This window comes from Eptatretus burgeri, chromosome 16, assembly GCF_056783735.1.
Source record: "Eptatretus burgeri isolate ZD-2024b chromosome 16, Ebu_testis_v1, whole genome shotgun sequence".
NCBI classification, from domain to species: Eukaryota; Metazoa; Chordata; class Myxini; order Myxiniformes; family Myxinidae; genus Eptatretus; species Eptatretus burgeri.
The window spans coordinates 32,957,569-32,975,581 of record NC_140976.1 but is presented as its reverse complement, the minus strand read 5'-3'; the positions used below and the strand labels follow the sequence as shown (position 1 = coordinate 32,975,581).

General features: G+C 39.8%; 1 protein-coding gene across 2 annotated transcripts in view; it reads left to right on the top strand.

The window, feature by feature from the left end:
• GLT1D1 (glycosyltransferase 1 domain containing 1) overlaps window positions 1-18,013 on the top strand; it is a 60,375-nt gene that overhangs the window by 19,190 nt on the left and 23,172 nt on the right. For both annotated transcript variants that reach the window (XM_085860279.1, XM_085860278.1), the window contains exons 4-9: window positions 2,743-2,794; window positions 7,393-7,429; window positions 8,038-8,094; window positions 10,409-10,501; window positions 11,740-11,789; window positions 16,058-16,101. In XM_085860279.1, coding sequence (XP_085716405.1) covers window positions 2,743-2,794; window positions 7,393-7,429; window positions 8,038-8,094; window positions 10,409-10,501; window positions 11,740-11,789; window positions 16,058-16,101 — 333 coding nt within the window. The remainder of the gene's footprint in view (window positions 1-2,742; window positions 2,795-7,392; window positions 7,430-8,037; window positions 8,095-10,408; window positions 10,502-11,739; window positions 11,790-16,057; window positions 16,102-18,013) is intronic.

Sequence of the window (18,013 nt, the reverse complement as noted above, 5' to 3'; positions counted from 1 at the left end):
TCCAGAAATCGATGCTCAATGGCGAGACCTTTCGTCTACTGATTTGTCACGTGATTCCCCTTCCCCCTCTTGGGATCATAGTTAACATCTGGCACACAATTCCTGCACAGTCCCCCTATGATAGAAATGCCATTCTGAGCCTTGCTTTCTCAACAGCCATACTCATTAGTGATGCTTGCATTTTTGATTATGGATCTTCCCAACCCCAACGGTACTTGTTTGAAACGTCCTCAGAATCAGAATATCATGTTTGGTTTAATGAATACATATGACTTCCCTTGACACTTAATCGTTGTTCTTTCTTGAATAAATATCTTGAAAGGAAGATTTTAATGTTATTTGGTGCCCTTCTATGCTTGATTGCTGCCCCCCCCCCAAAATGCTCGATTGGTCCCTCCCCTCTCATGACGTCATCTCGACCTCGGGTTCTTACATGTACAGTCCGACAGCACCTTCTACGTCATGATTTTGACGATCGTTGTAATCTGGCGATTCTTGATCAGAAAATTATCTTTCTGTCAAGTCTGAAGCGAGTTGTGCAGCTATTATTGATTGTGTGCTGATAATCTTTTCCTCGATTATGTCATGGCAGTTTATCGACAGTTTTTAGCGGCAGCACTCGACGGGTTTGCTGTAACACCTCAAAAAAGTATTAGAATTAAAAACCACGTTTAGTTCTTTGTTTATTATTTAAAAATTAATATAATCACATCAAAAAAAATTCTGATTCTATGGACCTTTAATTTTTGCAAATGTGCCACAAACTTTAAAGAAAGCTTTAACTGTCTAAACGATATGAATATGGCCCCGGCCCCTATATCAGAAAGCAGATCAATACTTTTTTTGGTGTCGTACAAAAGTCACAAAATTGAAAATGCAATATGAAATGTGCATTTACATTATGGATTGAACAAATGAAGTTCTATAAATATACCGTCACGTCGGAGGGGTCCGTTAACATGGATGCTCTGAGCTGGTCTTACAAGTGCCTCTGGATCCTGAAACTGCGTTTATAGTTACTGCGTTCAAAGTTACTAAGACTCCCCAAGGTTCACCCAAAGTAGCTGAGACCTGGATTATTTGCATGGGAAGGCAGGAAAATGAGGAGCGGGGGGGGGGGGAGGGGGGACAGAGGGAAGAGAGGAAGCACGAGTACATAAATAAATATATAATTGGGACAGACCAGGCACTCAAAGGAAAATGAGTGGGTAGGCACAAGCACTTGTGTACAATGAAAGGAAGTGAAACACAAAAGCCTAACCCAAATATGGTGCTAAAAATATATACCGGGACTCGCACAACAATGAGGAATGAGCGAGGGTTTGAGGCAAGGCCCGAGCTGGTTGTGGGTCCATGCAGGCTGGTGTTGTACTGGGTTTGGTATGGCACAGGGTGGAAGGATGGCAATGAGGAGAGGGATGCTGCCTCTGCCAAGGTCTGATCCCAACTCAAATTCTAACTGCATAACCAGAACGAGAACTGAATTGCAGAACCAGGATGAGAACTGCCACACTCGGGCATGGTTATGGCCTTCATAAACTTTGGCGCCGCCTTTTTTGGTGGCACGTCCCGCTCATTGGCCATCCTCTTCTGTGTGCATGCCATATTCTGGGCCGTCCCACCTCGTGGGGTGGTCCCAATAAAGTCTCGTGCCTTACTCCATTACTCCGCAACCAATCTCGCCGCCATGGCCTGCTGTCCATTGGCCAAACAGTCCGTGCTGTTTCCTCCTAAAGTGCAACATGCTTTCCAGTTGTGCCTTTATGCCAAAGTACTTGCCCGGCCTTGCTCAAAAACAAGAGGTTTTGCACAACAAGCTTATTCGACACTGTCTTTAAATTAATACCCACCGACTCCTGAGTGCAATTTTTACAGGACGACTTGAACTAACATTTTTGCTGTTACAAGAGTAACCTAAGCTAGTTACAAAAGTCACATGGTCCATGCTATTCTTACCACAATCTAGCTGCCCCCCCCCCCAATCTTCCTGCTTCCCCCTCAACATAACAATACTTTGTTATCTATTTCAAATGGCTTAAAATGGAGATTGGGAAAAATAATTGATCCATTCAATACTGTATTTACATTATTCGAAAGCATGACTTTTTTTGTGCAAAATGAGTATTTTTTTTTTGTTTGTTTGTTTTGATGTACCTTCCAATGGAAAGTGAAGTCTTGAGATTTGAGAGAGTCGTGTGCACATAACCATGCCTCTCATGAAAGAGCCAAGAGATGGAGGGTAATTGGGCAGCATAATGACACAGATCACAGTTGGACATGACAAGTGAGAGAATAAACAACCAGCAAAAGAGATGGAAGAGAATGAGGCAGCCAATAAACATTAAATGTGCCAAAATTATAGAAGAATTTTGGGAATGAAGATCATTTATTTCAACCCCATTTTCATTACAATTGCATCATATTTTGACATTACATAAAGTAGAGTGAATAACCCTTCAAATTCTGTTGTATGGAATGGGCATATTAAACTAAAACTTCAAGGCCCTTTTTATAGGGACTGTCCACTCACCTTTCTTTAACAGGTAAGTCTGTTCTGAACAAGATATTCCTAAGGATGCCATGATTTCCCATCGTATTAACTCAGTGTTGCACACTGATTTTCACCTTATCACATGCTTGATTTGGTGCAAATTGGTCTTGTAGATTTGGATTCTTGATGTAGCTTATGCAGAGGTTATTGTTGCATTTGAGTGTCATCTTGATGCAATCATCTTACCGCAGATTCTTGGTCGCCTTCACGGATGAACTGAAAGAGACTGCACTGCGTCTTTGGGTGGGTTTCAATGCACAGACTCTTGTAAAACCTGCTCTTTGCAGATCACGCACACATACGGCATTTATGTGTGAAGTGTAATGGACTTTGACAGAATTCACATGACAAATATCTTATAGCTTTGTAACTTATTTTACTTGGACTATTGTGAGAGATTAAAAACACTGCAGATGATAATTTTGAGTTGTGAAAGGAAACATTCACTATTATTTTTGCCACCAACGAAAAAGGGCTGGCAGGGTATCCTCGAGGTATGCACTCTGAGCTGTCTAGTCTGAGTTCAGACCCTGACCCAGCTATAAACTGTCTTCCTAGTGCTTTGCAGGCAAGATGAGGCATCAATATGTGTACCATCCCTCGGATGTACATTCAACTGGGTGCCCCATTTGCCTGCATTAGTTGGTGGAAATTAAAGATCCCACAGAGACTTAAAGATAATTTGTGAAGAGTTGGCAAACTATTGCACCCTGAACCAATTACAAATTCCTGCTCTAACCAACATGCGAGACCGTATAAGCGGCACAGCTGCACTCCCAGCAAAGATGCAACCAGCAACCACGGACTGCATACAAAATGAATTAATTAATGAACCTCCAAAAATTTGGGGTTGTTTTGATCTCGAGAACGTGATAATTTAATTCACTCTTCGCTTCTGTTATACAGTCGTGTACTAGCCACTCACTCATTTATAGTGAGCTCTCCGTGATACTCGTGGGAATGCAGTGCATATCTTTTTCACATTTCTCAATACTCCTTTCTTCCAAATTGGCACATAAGGTGAGCAGGTACATGCAAGATGTAGTTTACTTGTTTCTTCACCTTATAACCATGGCTGTTAGTGCTTCTTTAATCTAACTTGCAATAACTGCAGAAAATTGATCATTAAAATTTGCTTGTGATTAAAGGCAGTGAACTTCAGCAGTTTTGGCGGATCAATGTCAGAGGTTTATTTGGGCAATGAAGAGGTATAGCAAGCAAAAAGTGGCCATGTATGATAAAGTGCAAAGCATTGCTTTGTATTTATAGGTTCCCGTGATGGCAAAGGAATGTTTGGGTGAAATGCCGTGTGCTTACTACAGTTCATTAGTCCTCATGAGGCACATGCTGGCTGATCATCCCTTGTGCAATGCATTGATTTCTTTTAAAACGGGTATTAAGGTTTATGGAAGAACAGAACGACAGTGGGCAATTTGATGACAACAAATGGCTGCACCACCACATGAGAGGAATTTTCGACGGGTGAGAACAGGGTCTCAAACACATGTAGCATAGCTGTTGTGTAAATTGGAGAGACCATGAGATAAATGTGTGCAGTGGACTTAAAATATTTTAGAAAAGGGCTTGAGACAACGGAATCAGGAAGACAGTTCCACAGACTAATAAAGAGAGGTTATGGAAGAATGGAGGTGAGGGTGAGTTTGAACTTGGGGGTGGGAATGAGGAAAAGGGGTTTCTTGTAGAACACGTGTGATCTGGGCAAAGACATAAGCTGAGCAGAGAGGTGATGCGTGCACTTCCTTGGAGTTCCCCTCGTATGCATGCAGTTTCAGGCTGCTCGGTTTCATGGTGTTGGAGTTATGGAAGACACACACACACACACACACACACACAACATTTATTAATATATATATATATATATATATATGTATATATATGTATATATGTATATATATATATATATATATATATATATATATATATATATATATTGGAATTATGATAACTATGATTTGCACTATAACGAAAAATTTTGGAAAGATTCTGTGCTTTTGGTTGTCTCCATATGTGGGTTTCAGAAGGTGAAATGAGGTCCTCCCAGGTCTCAAAGTATCCACCTCCATTTCAGTAAGGGCTCATGATTCATGGACCAAACTGTGAAGTTTTCTTGTTCTCAAACTTTTGGTCTGAGGGATCTTTTTAAGATCATCACCAAGCCCCAGACAGCTTCCAACTGCAGTTTGTTTGCAGTACTATTCACAGTCATGGTTTTTATGATCTCTGTAAGGTTCTTCTTTATCATCCCCTTTGCTCCAATTATCACCTGTAAAATTTTGGTGCTCCTCAATGAGCAAGTTATCTTGATTTCATTTTTCAGATCCTGGTACTTGTTCAGTTTCCAAGTTTCCATGTTTCAACCAAAATCGCTGGGTACTGACACCGCAATTAGCAATGCCTTCTTTTCTTTTTGTATGTCAATGTGACATCCAGTCGCAATTCTTTCTTTTCCATGTTCACGCTCAATGGGATCATTAGGTTGTATGTAAGCATAACTTCCTTGTTTTCAATAAATGCTCTTGGTTCATGTTTCCACGAGTTTTCTGCGACTGGGATATTGAAGTTTTTGCAGATGTGCCAGTGGATTACTCTACATACTTTGTTGTGCCTTTGTGTGTACAGCTCGCAGCTCTGAGTTTTTTTTGTTTTGTTTTGTGTTTTTTTTTTTTTTTTTTTTTAATATCCCAATAAGATATGCTCGTTACTTTTTGTTTCTACCTTTCAGAACCTACACCTGTCTGACTCAGTCCCACCATTTTCTTAGTCGATGGGATAGTGTCCTTGGTCTTGGGCACTTATGATTTTTTCTGCATCACAGTTAAGCTGCCCTCTTTTTAGCCATTCCAATGAGCTTTCTTTGCTGATGTCCAATCTGTGCTTCTTGTCCTCCATGCATGCTGTGGATAATTTCCTACTCGTTTTCAAGTATGGCCTTGTTTAGTAGTATGTGGTCTGTTGTTCCGTAGCATCCTCTCATATCCTTTCTGTTCTGCCTCTTGGCCTACTTGTGTTCGGTGATGGTACATCATTTCTGTGATGATTCCCATCAGGAATTTGTGTGTTGTTGGTGGACATGTTATTATTGATCAATATCTGTGAGGTAGTTGGATTTCTTCAGATTTTGGGGTGAGGAAGGTGTTACCTTCTGTGAGTCACTCATGCCATACCTCCTCCCCTTGAATAAGTTTGTTGAATGCTCGAGAATAGTATTGTGGAGAGCATCTAGTTGCTTTAGCCAGAAATTTGGAATTTCATCTCAGCCTGGGCTTTAGGGTTTTCTTTTTTAAAAATTATTATTATTTTCTTCATCAAATATCACTAGAGGCATTTTCTTTTGATGTTTTTTTTGTTTGTTTGTTTTTTTTCTTCCAGGTTTTGGATCCAATCCACCTCTTTGTTGTTATTTTGGGTCCTCATAAAATACTTTCCAGAAATTTTCAAGTTTATCTTTCTCGGAGAGATTTAATGCATTTTGCTTTTGTTTCCCTAGTTTTCAGTGGAATCTTTTTGGGTTATTTTCAAACCTGTGGTTTTGTTTCCTCCCTTTGTTAACTTCGTGTTTTTTATTATTTTTATTTTTTATCTTTCTTGCTGTCATTTCTATTTTGAGTTTGCTTTTACTCTCGGTCTATATTTCGGATTTTGTATTTGCTATTTTTATTTTTTTGGATTCTCTTACATTTAGGCTTTGAAATCCCCTAATGAGCTGCATTTGGTGTGTTTCCTTTCTCAGCTGCTCTCTTTGCGCCTCTAGTCTGTTTCCAATTTTTTTTTCAGAAAATCGAATTTTGAAAAAGAAGTGTGCGTGCACACATGTCTTTCCTTTTCAAATTAGGATATTCTGACTGGTATTTGGAAATAACATGGCTCAAAACTCTTCTTCACGAGAGTTGGCTGCACCATAAGTTCTGAGTCAAACATAATAACATTCTACCTTTTAATACTAAAAATGCGTCTCATGTCTGATAGCCGAAGATTACTCTCGACATCGCTTAATTACCGTGGCTTTATTGGATTACTCGAGTGAGGACAAGAAACCCTGATTGTTGCTGAGATAGCGCATTTACCTTTGAGGTTTCATTTGGTCCATTTCCTACCCAGACTATAAACTGTTAGACTGGTGCTTTGCAGGAAGGACGTCACATCACAAAGTGTACCATCCCTCGGATTGATGGTAAGTCGGGTGTCATCTGTTAGCATTAGTTGGTAAACCTGTTTGTTTTTTTTCCATGAAGAGTAGGTAGGCAAGTTCACAACTTGGCACCCTGAATAAATTGCAAATTCCTGCTTGGCCAGTCATTTTGTGAAAGACAGGTTAAAAAAGAAAATGGTTTCCTCTCTGTTGACCCCACAAGGTGGAAATAATTGTGCACATTTTAACCTACAGATGACCATCGAGACCAAAAAATATATATTGAAATTTAAATGAGACTTGGGGTATCGCTGTACCCCATTGGTAATCCAAAGGTTGATGTAGTAGTAGTAGTAGTCGTAGTAGTAGTAGTAGTAGCCGTAGTAGTTGGCTTTTTGTTTCATTTACCTTCCATACTCTCGTCATATACACTCATGTTCAATTCAGCTGTCTGACACATTCAGTGTCACGTTCACAATAACTATTTGCATGGAGGAAATGTTGATGAGGCAGGGTCATTGAGCTTGTCGGTCCATTATTGGTATAATCTGACAAAATCACACCTTGAATGCATCGTGCTCTGTGATACCTTTGTGAGGGAAAGGTTAGCTGGGTGTCTTGGAAACAATTGCATGTGGCAGCTTGTTGTGTTGTGAATACCTATGACAACTGACCATGTTTTTACTTCCAGGACGATAGCCACACAAAGATCCATGTACAACCTCAAGGTGAGGACTGGACCAGTTATTTGCATTTATTGGACCGACACCAGGCTGCACAAGAATAGCATTGCCTGAGCAGATGTTTAATTTTTCATCTTTTCACACCGTTTCCACCCTGAAACCACCCGGCATAACGTATCGTCAAGCCTGACAGTGCACACCTTTTGCACAGCCTTCTCAACTGCACAAGCAAAGCAATGCACCACACAGTAAATTAGGAACTGTAGTCCTTGGGATTTGACTCGATACCATTAAAAGGATCCATTTGAATGCAGCATCGTTCTGACAATTGAGAAAACACCATCATTATTCTCTCTAAATTTTCAGTGACTATTGTCTGGGCACAAAATGAACGAAATCGAATCTACATCAGTCATTGTGTGCAGTTTAACAGTTTCACGGTCCGTGGACTTTTGTTGTAAAAATGCCATCCTGCATGCCTCGAAATCTGAAATTCTCGCTCTCCTTTTACATATGGTCTCAAAAGCATGTGTATGTAATGTCATGTATAATATGGTGCATGTGCACACACATACGCACACACACACGCACATACCATGTTGTTTTCATATCTGTACACATTGGTAAGATGGCTTTTTCTCTGCCTTTTCTAGCCATTATAACCAATCCTACCAAGAACTTTGACTGGAGAGATTATCTGTACAAAGCCGGTAAGCAGTACTGTGCTAAGTATGGAATTTTGTTTTCATTTGAGTGCAGTGCAGTGTTTTTGTGCTGTATCCTAGCTTCTTCCCTTTGCACATTTTAAATTTTAATTGCGAGCATTTATGCTGAAATTGACCTTTTTTGAAATGTGGCAGATTCACCGCATGGATTAGTTCTGGTGGTGCGATGCAAGCTTTATTAACCGTGCGATTACTTTGTTCATTATACATATATTCTAGAAGGGAATAGCGGTTGGGACTCGGAAGAGATGACAGCACAACTCTCCAACCTTTTACTGTGCTATAACGCAAAGATTTGTCAATCTTTGTGCAAACTAACAAGAATGCACTTCCAATTGCCTTTATCAGGTGCAATGAACAAATGAACGGATCAAATAGTTAAACCCACTTAAAGTAACGGGCAACTGCCATTGGCTAATGTCAACCAATCCTAAAATACCTGCTAGACTAAGCAGTACACATACTCACTCTATCACGACCCTCACACATCACATCAAACCTTTAACAAACAATCAATAAATTAAATAAGAAAGGGAAAACGAATTTGTTGCCAACAAAGGACATTTTTAGTCTGATTGACAGAGGGTATGCTCCATCGGCATTTTGTTTTTCGATATCTATTTATCGGTGGGCTCATTCCAGTATATCGGTATCAAAAAAAAATTAAAAAACAAGAAAGATGCCATGCATTGCACGATACTTGTGAAATGCATAAAACAAATTTGACCTTACAAATGATTAGTAGTTGAATTGAATGACCAAATATGCAAATTCTCTTCAAATTTTAAGTTAGTCGGATGAAAATTGAAATTTTAGAAGTTCCACCGAAGTTGTTGGCCTCAAAAATAATTGGCTAGTTGAATTCAGTGACCTGAAATATAAATCCTCTTCGAATTTCAAGTCTATTTCATGAAAATTGAGGATTTTAGAAATTCGACCAAGTTTTTGACCTTTGGCCTATATTGACCTTTTGACGTCAAAAATAAATAGGATTCTGTTGGACCACCAACTCCACCATTTGGTGATGTTTTGTGAAGATCATTTTAAAATTGTGACCCCCAAGGTGATTAAAAGTGAGCAGACAGACAGACAAACAAACGAAAGCAATCAACATACTTGTCAAAAAACAAATTTTTTGCCAAGTAATAATGCACAAAACCAACCAATATACTTGAAAAATCTTCGATTTTCGCAAGTAATACAATATTTTTTTTGCAGGTTCCAAAAATATGTAATGGTCCATTACGTATTCACATGACATCAAAGCTTTTTAAGTCATGTATGGTATTTAAGGATTGTAAATGACTTTCTTCGATTTGTTGGTGATATAGTGATATTTTTATGGACACACCAAATTTATTTTTTCTACCCCCACCCCCCATCCATAGCAATTTTTTTTTCCCTTCGTTTTTCCGGTATATTCAAATTTCCAATGCTGGTTTATCAATATGAAAAATTATACCGACATAACCGGTATATCGATTATATCGCTGGACACTAATAGAGGGTAACAGTGAGACAAAGCTAGAAAGCTGTAATTTTTGTAATCCCATTACCTGGGCTGAAATTCACAAAGTCTGAGATGCACACGTCACAGGCAACCTGGCAGTGCTGTGCATACACCTATGTGTGTAGTTATGGCAGTTGAGATCCATTATTGGAAAAAATAACACCAAGAATGGCACCAAGTGCTCCTCCTGGTTTTGCAAGTTGTCAACCGTGTCCATCTGAGCAACAACAGTCATCCACGTGGTGCCACCAACACTGAGGTGCTAAAATAATGCATGGTGAAGACTACTTTTTCAGTTCATCCATTGCTAAATTGGCTACCATAGTGTAAACTGATCAATTGATTCCAATGTAGCACCAAGTTTTCAAGACCTGTGCCAACGTACCTTGCCATGGAAGTTATTAGACAGTTGTTGGTAGCTGATGAAATATGGAGGTGGGACAGTGGTACTTTTGTGCAGGCCATGTGTGAATTGCTGGGAATCTTTTCAAATCAAACTCATTTTGGGACTGGGATGAATGTTACAAGCAGGTATTTTTTTGTATGCATGGTTGAGGCTCATGGAAGAACTAGACTGCTTCTGCACTAACAATATGCTCCATAAAAGCCAGTGACCGCTAGTGTATGTTCCTACAGCGCACCAACACCACCACTCTTTGTTTTTATTTTGAAGAAGCTATGTTATCTTTTGTTTAAAAAAAATACTATTCATAAAAATAAATTGCAGACATGATTCATGCTTTAGTTTTCTTGAATTTTTTTATTTTTATTTTATTCTCGTGAGTGCAGGAGTCCCACTCAAACCTCACACACTCCTATTCCTGCTTGTCTGTGGCCTTCGCAGGGTGAAAGATCCATTGTTTATCATCCACGCCTTCTCTGGTACGTGCAAACTGTTGGATGATAATCCAGTCCATTATCTCAAACAAAAACCTTCACCTACTTTTTATCGATCTCATTTTGTATTTGCTTGTGTTATTGTTGCTGTTGCTGCTGCTACTGTTGATGCTAGTGATATTGTGAATGTGGTATTATTTTTCATTCATCATATTAAACATTCCAATTTACAGTCTGTTGTAACTATGAAATGAGTCGGATTGTATATCTGAAGGTCATTCATAAAGAATATGTGCACTGATGCATTTTCTTCACTTTACAAAATAAAATACGGGTCATTTTTCCAATTACAACTAACACTATCCCCCCCCACCCCCAATTATTCCCACCTTGTGGGGTCAGCCAGAAAACGTTTTTGACCCAAGTTTTTTTCACGAACTGGCTGGTCAGGACTAACGTTCACCTGAACGTGATTTGGGCAGGAATTTGTAATTTGTTCAACGTGCTGCGAACTCACAAAGTCTTCATGAAGTACACCGTAGGATATTTAACATCCATCAACTATTGCCGGTTTGTGGAGGGAGGCATCAACCTCCATCCGAGGGAGGGTACGCATTGATGAATCGCCCTGCCTATGAAACACCAGGATGACCGTTAAAAACTGGGTCGGGATTCGAACCCAACCTCGACTGCTTGGAGGTGGGTGCTCTGGGCTATCCTGCCAACTCCAATTCTTTAATTGGACCAAGTTGTGAAAAAAGTCCCTGGGAAAGTCGTTTAAATTTCTATCACAGCAAACAAGCAGCGTGAGAATTAAATGCAAAGAATGGGATTGCTTTGGCAAAAAACAAATCCTCAAACCAATGTGTTCAATCTTTTTTATTTATTTTTTTTTACTCTGAAGTTTTATGGGGTTCCCTCAAATGTCGAAAAACCTGAATTCAATGAGACCAATCAGTGGTGCAATTTCTACATCATAAAATGTGCTCAAAATACGGTTTGCTTGCTTTGCAGGATGGAGGTCTTGCTCGCCAAAGATCCGAAATTGGATTCTGGCCTGCGCACACCTCAACCGCTCTCTTACGCGTGACCAACACAAACTTTAAAGAATATAACACCAATCAACTTTGTCCAAATTTTCTTACCTTGACTGTAGATATTGACTGTTAGTGGCAGAGACAGGCTGTGTGCATGTTTGTGCATGCGGATTCCAAAGAAATGTGACTTGTGAATTGAGAATCGAGTGATGTTTGCCACTCATGAAGTTAATGTTTTCTTCTCAGATTGGCACGAGACTCATGCCGATGTTTTTCTTCTTATCATAGGCCCAGAGGTAAGTTTGCACCATTCTGAGACTGCCATTTGTTGAATCGTGACCACAAATATCAAGATTGTATTCTGGGCCTGAGATAGATGGGATGCAGTCAGGCTCGTCTGCGAAACACTTGGATATCATAAATACTGATTTGTGGCTACAATATTGGGATTTATAATATTTTGCACCAAAATAATTTTATGATCCTAAGTCTCACGTGCTGCACAGAGTCTGATTGCACCAACATGATGTTGAGGATGAAGCCACTTGTTCAGTCAGAATGCAAAACAAAAATCAAATATGAAACCCTCCATTGTGATGGTGTGGAACCATGTGCCACACCAGCTATTGCCGCACTAACAGGATACGTTACGCACACCATCCTGTCTATGGCCCACAAACATTTGGAGAGGTAGCCCCAACAATTTGAACTTAGGACAAGGCATAAGCATAGGCTGTGCACAGATATTACACAAGACTGCACAAAACAAATCCTGCCGCTCACGACAGCCCCATAATTGGTCGGCCATACTGCAGCGCCATAAGCACTAGAACATTCTTCTCTTTGCAGTCCAGGCCATGGGATGTTCTTCAATTTCCCTATAAATCCTGTCCTGTCTAATCTGTCCTTCATGGAATTTTAATTAGGGTATCCAGTCAAATGGACTGGATAACCTATTGTTTTTCTTCTGTTTATTATTATTATTATTATTATTATTTTTCTTCCGCCGTAAATTTGCAAAATTTCCAATTTTTTTCGCTTTAAATGCCATTTTCTCAGAAATGGTAAGACCAATCGACACAAAATTTTCACCAGATATGTATCTTTTTTGATAGCATACATAATTGATAATTATGACGTCATAGGTCACGTGATACGGGCGCCATCTTGAAAAAACAGATCAACTTTGGACCTCTGTATCTCGGAAACCTTCTCGTGTAAAAAAATTTCGCTTGATACATTTGAACAAGCTCCGTCTCGGGTATACGTGTGATTTTTCGTGACGTCATCAGTGAAGAGGTATCCCAGTAAAAATTCGTCAAGTAGAACGCCACATGGCAAAAATTTGAAATTTCTTGAGCATCATCTACACAAAAATTCATCGTAGAAAAAAAATATTTTGACGTCATCAGTGACGTAATTCGGCCGCCATCTTGTTTTTTGTGTTTTTTTAAAAAATCTTCTTCTCCAGAACGGCTGTGCAGATTGAGGCGAAACTTTACAGGCACATTCCCCCTGGAGGTCCTCTTTCAAGTTTGTTAATTTGTTGTTGATACGTCACATGGTTTGGCGGCCATCTTGAAAAACCTTAAAACCTTCAAACATCTTCTTCTCCAGAAGCGCTGGTCCAATGAAGGCGAGATTTCAGAACTATATTTGTGAGATGTATGCGATGCAAGTTTGTTAATTTCAAAGTGATAGGTCACATGGTTTGGCCGCCATGTTGGATTTAAGAAAAATATTAAATAATGTTTTCTCTGGTATTTCATAAGCCATCAAAGTGAAAATTTGCAAGTGCCTTCCTCCCTCAAGTCTGCATACATGGTGAAAAATTTTACCTCAGAAGTCACATGGTTTGGCGGCCATCTTGGATAGAAAAATAGACTTTATCCGATTTACACGAAACTTCACACACTTGTTCGGGTCGACGATGGAAAGCAGAATTTAAATTTATGATGTCATAGGTCACAAGGTTCGGCAGCCATCTTGGATTGAAAATGAATAAATTTTAAAAATCTTCTTCTCCAGAAGGGCAAGACAGATGAAGACGAAACTTCACACATATATTCTGCATGAGGTCCTTTCTCAAGTTTGTTAATTTGTTCTTGATCGGTCACATGGTTCGGCGGCCATCTTGAAAAACCCTAAAACCTTCAAACATCTTCTTCTCCAGAAGCGCTGGTCGGATGAAGGGGAGATTTCAGAACTATATTCGGGACACGTAGGCGATATAAGTTTGTTAATTTCGAATTGATACGTTAGACGGTTTGGCTGCCATCTTGGATTTAAGAAAAATATTAAATAATGTTTTCTCTGGAACCGCTGAACCAAACGAATCGAAAATTTGTAATTATCATCTACCATCGTGTATGCACGCATGTTAAAAATTATGACATCACACGTCACATGGTTTGGCGGCCATCTTGGATAGAAAAACGCACCTTTACCGATTAACACGAAACTTTACAAACCTGTTCCAATACCCAGTTGGAAGCAGAATATAAATTTCTGATGTCATAGGTCACATGGTTCGTCAGCCATCTTGGATTGAAAATGAATAAATTTTAAAAATCTTCTTCTCCAGAAAGGCAAGACAGATTGCCGAAAACTTCACACATATATTCCCCATGAGGTCCTTTTCTCAAGTTTGTTAATTTGTTCTTGATTGGTCACATGGTTTGGCGGCCATCTTGAATTTACCTTAAAACCTTCAAACATCTTCTTCTCCAGAACACCTGATCTGGATCAAGGGAAACTTCACACCCCTATTGCACATGAGTGGGAATACAAGTTTGTTAATTTCTAATTGATAGGTCACATGGTTTGGCAGCCATATTGAATTTAAGAAAATATTAAATAATGTTTTCTCTGGAACTGCTTAACCTATCGAAGCGAAAAATTGCGTCTGTTATCCTCCATGATATCTGCATACATGGTAAAAATTATGAGGTCACAAGTCACATGGTTTGGCCGCCATCTTAGATTGAAGGATAAATATTAATTCATGTTTACTCTGGAACCACTACTTCTATATATGCGAAACTTCAAATTTATAATTTAGGCTACATGTGAAACAAAAGTTTAAAATTTCAACCTGATCGGCCGTGTGGTTTGGCAGCCAGAATTATTTAATTATTTGAATCTGGTCGCCAGTAATAAGGAAATTGAACGCTTTGTGCTGCCCGGTTCGTAACTCGTCTGTTCCGTGCCGTCTCGAAGCAGGCCTGTGTTTGTATCACCATTAAATAATGTTTTCTCTGGCACCGCTTATCCTTTCAATGCGAAACTTTGCGACTGTCATCTGCAGAAAGTCCCATGTTGTGTCAAAGGCGGACGGACTGGGTACCCGGTCATCACTGCCAGCAGTTATAAAGTGGCAGTTCTAGTTGAATTTGCAATTGAAATAAACAATAAGGTTTTGAGGACAGCATCATGAACCAATGTTTGAAGCACACCAGTTTTGTGTGTAATCTTCCTTCATGTTGAAGCCTTTTTGTGACCTTTGGTTCAATTTTGAGTGTTCACCATTCGTTCACCTGAGTTTAAGTGACATAAGTATTTGGGAGATGAAATGGGTCAACAGTACCACGGTCGTTCCCGTGATATAATTGAAAAAAGGTCATGAAATGGATATTTAGCTGTTTGAAGTGTGACTGAGAAATTGGTCGGGTCTCTTGGCTATTTTAAGGTTAGCCATAAACGTCAAACACACACACACACACACACACACACACACACACACACACACACGCACACCTACCTGACATTTTAATGATGCTGCTGAATATCCCGTTGTATTTAACGTTATCTGATGTTGGCTTGGATTGCCGAAAAGTATCAACGATCTGCTTTTTTCGCAGCCACTATAATTTCGGAAGTAGGACTGAAACAATCATCCTTTACTTTTCGAACTAGACGGAGGAATTGCACGGTGCGTTGGGGATGTCTTGAGATGTTAAGCGTATTAGACGTAACACCCTCATCATTCTCACTAAAATTAAAGGTGTTTTTTTTCCTGATCTTTTGCCTGAATCAAATTAGATGGCTGCAGAGACCTCAAAACTGATTTGTTCTCGCCCCAAACAAAATTTCATCGGTGATCACCGAGGTAGAAATTGTGCAAGCAAGACATTTTTGACTGCCTGACTTTTTTTTTTTTGAACACCCCAAAGCGGCAAAGAACTCGCTCACAGTTAAAGATCAGTTGGGGGTGTAACTCCTCAAATTCACCTCGCTCCTTCCACGAACCGAGATAGCATGTAAAAAGAAAAGCATTTGGTTTAAACCTGAGTGCACATATCTCTATCTCTATCTCTATCTCTATCTCTATCTCTATCTCTATCTCTATCTCTATCTCTATCTCTATCTCTATCTCTATCTCTATCTCTATCTCTATCTCTATCTCTATCTCTATCTCTATCTCCTCTCATGCGATCCGGCCAGGCATTCCAAACGGGTGGTATAGACATAGAGAGAATTTTTTAACAATATTGCAGAACTAAGACACCCATGAGGGTGTCGAGGTTCGATTCAAGAGTGCATTTTAATGTCCTGTGTTTTCCAGTTGGATCCGGTGTTGTCAGCAGAAGTAAAGAACTGCACAGCAAAGTGAGTTGAAGGTGATGTTAATCGTTTTTCTGAAGCAAATTGGGTTTATTATGCCTTGAGGTTTAGAAACAATTCGTGATCGGTTCTTAATTAAAACTGAGCACGTGTATCGTGGTGCGTTTTCATTTTGTGTTGAAGAAATTTTAGCAGCACAAGCTCCTCTGTGAGCTTCAAATGATGCACACAAGTATAATTAATATATAATAATATAATTGAGCTGTCCTGTTCTGTAAAGGCCTCTAAAAGTCCCCAAACTCTTCTCCCACTACCATGCGACACATGTCAAGTGTCATGCATAGAGCATGACACTCGCCAATCTGCCTTTGTGTTGCATCTCTCTTTCTCGCCAATCTGCCCATGTCTCGTGCAGCTCACGGTTCAGGTCCTTCCCTTATTTTATTTTATGTTATTTTATTTCATTTGTTTTTTATCAGCATTTCACACAAAAATAAATTCACTACCGGATTTCTCGACCTCCATTGCTGTGGAAATACTTATTGCATGAACCTCATATATGACTTTCATCTGCGTTGTCGCTGGTCATTTGCAATTTGACCAATCGCTATTTGCAAGACAAAAGGTTTCTACCTCTGCCCTTCCACTCGGTTCAATTCAGTGTCGCATTTGAAAACCTGAGCTCGGATTCGGACAGTGATTGCAATGGCTGCCAAAAGGTTGACGTCTTCAGGGACGATTAAATACAAGAGCAGGTTCGATACAGATTGGATTCGGAAGTGAAGAAAGACCAGTCCCAGTTTCACTGCAATGTTTACAGACAGACTTTGTTTTATAGTCACCAGAAGGACTTTCATTCGAAATGTCAAAAGGTGTCAGTCGTACGAAGTCGGCAAAGGTACAAAGCAAGCAGCGGACGATGCCAAGACCATTTGTGGCTCAAAAAATGAAATGTCCAGGAGAAGGTATGTTTGTTTAAGAGATGATAAAATGATTTCTCAGCCCCGCTCCTTTTTTCTTGTTGTTTTTATATTGATCACAACATCATTGAAGAGCTTGCATGCACGTAAACAGCATGCGGGATAAATACATATGGTATCTGGAATTTTCTGGCAATCGCAGCTTTTGTAAATCTCTCCGCTCCTGTGTATAGTACTTTGCATCGAGCCATCCACTTTCTGAGCCACTTTCAGGTGCAGTTCTGCACATGGCTTCAAATCTCGACCCAGGTATAAACTGTCAGCCTGGTGCTTCGCAGGTAGAGTGATGCATCAAAATGGGTATGCCATCCCTCAGATGGACGATAAACTGGCATCCCATCTGCCAGGATTATATGGTGGATGAAGAATCTGTGTGCTATCGCCGGCACCCTGAACAAATTCCAAATTCCTGTCCACGTCCTTTTCAGTTGAATGTCAGTCCTCGCCAGTCCGTTCGTGAAAGACTTAGGCTACAAACATTCCCCAGCCGACCTCACAAGAAGGTGGGAATGATTAGAGTAGTGGTAGTAGTAGTATTCTTGGAAATAAATTATATATTGCAGACTCACCGGGAAATCTCAAACCACAACTCTATCCCTCACTACCCTCGCCCGAGGAGAGGGTATTGCATTTGGGTCCGTTTGTCCACACAGAACGTGAATGAGTGTATTAATTACATTCGACTCCTATATACCTTTTAGACCCCCCTTGAGACCCTTAAGACCCCAAAGCCCCCTTAGAACACCGCACAGAACGTGAATGAGTGTATTAATTACATTCGACTCCTATGTACCTTTTAGCCCCCCTTGAGACCCACAAGATCATCACCCTAAAACCGTTTAGACCGTTAAAGATGATGAAGACCCTTTATAATTCCAAGCTCTTAAAATGCTGAAGACCCTTTCGACCACCTCGACCTTTCGACATTAGACCTTCAGACAATTTGACTTTTCTTTATTTATTTATTTTTGTACATT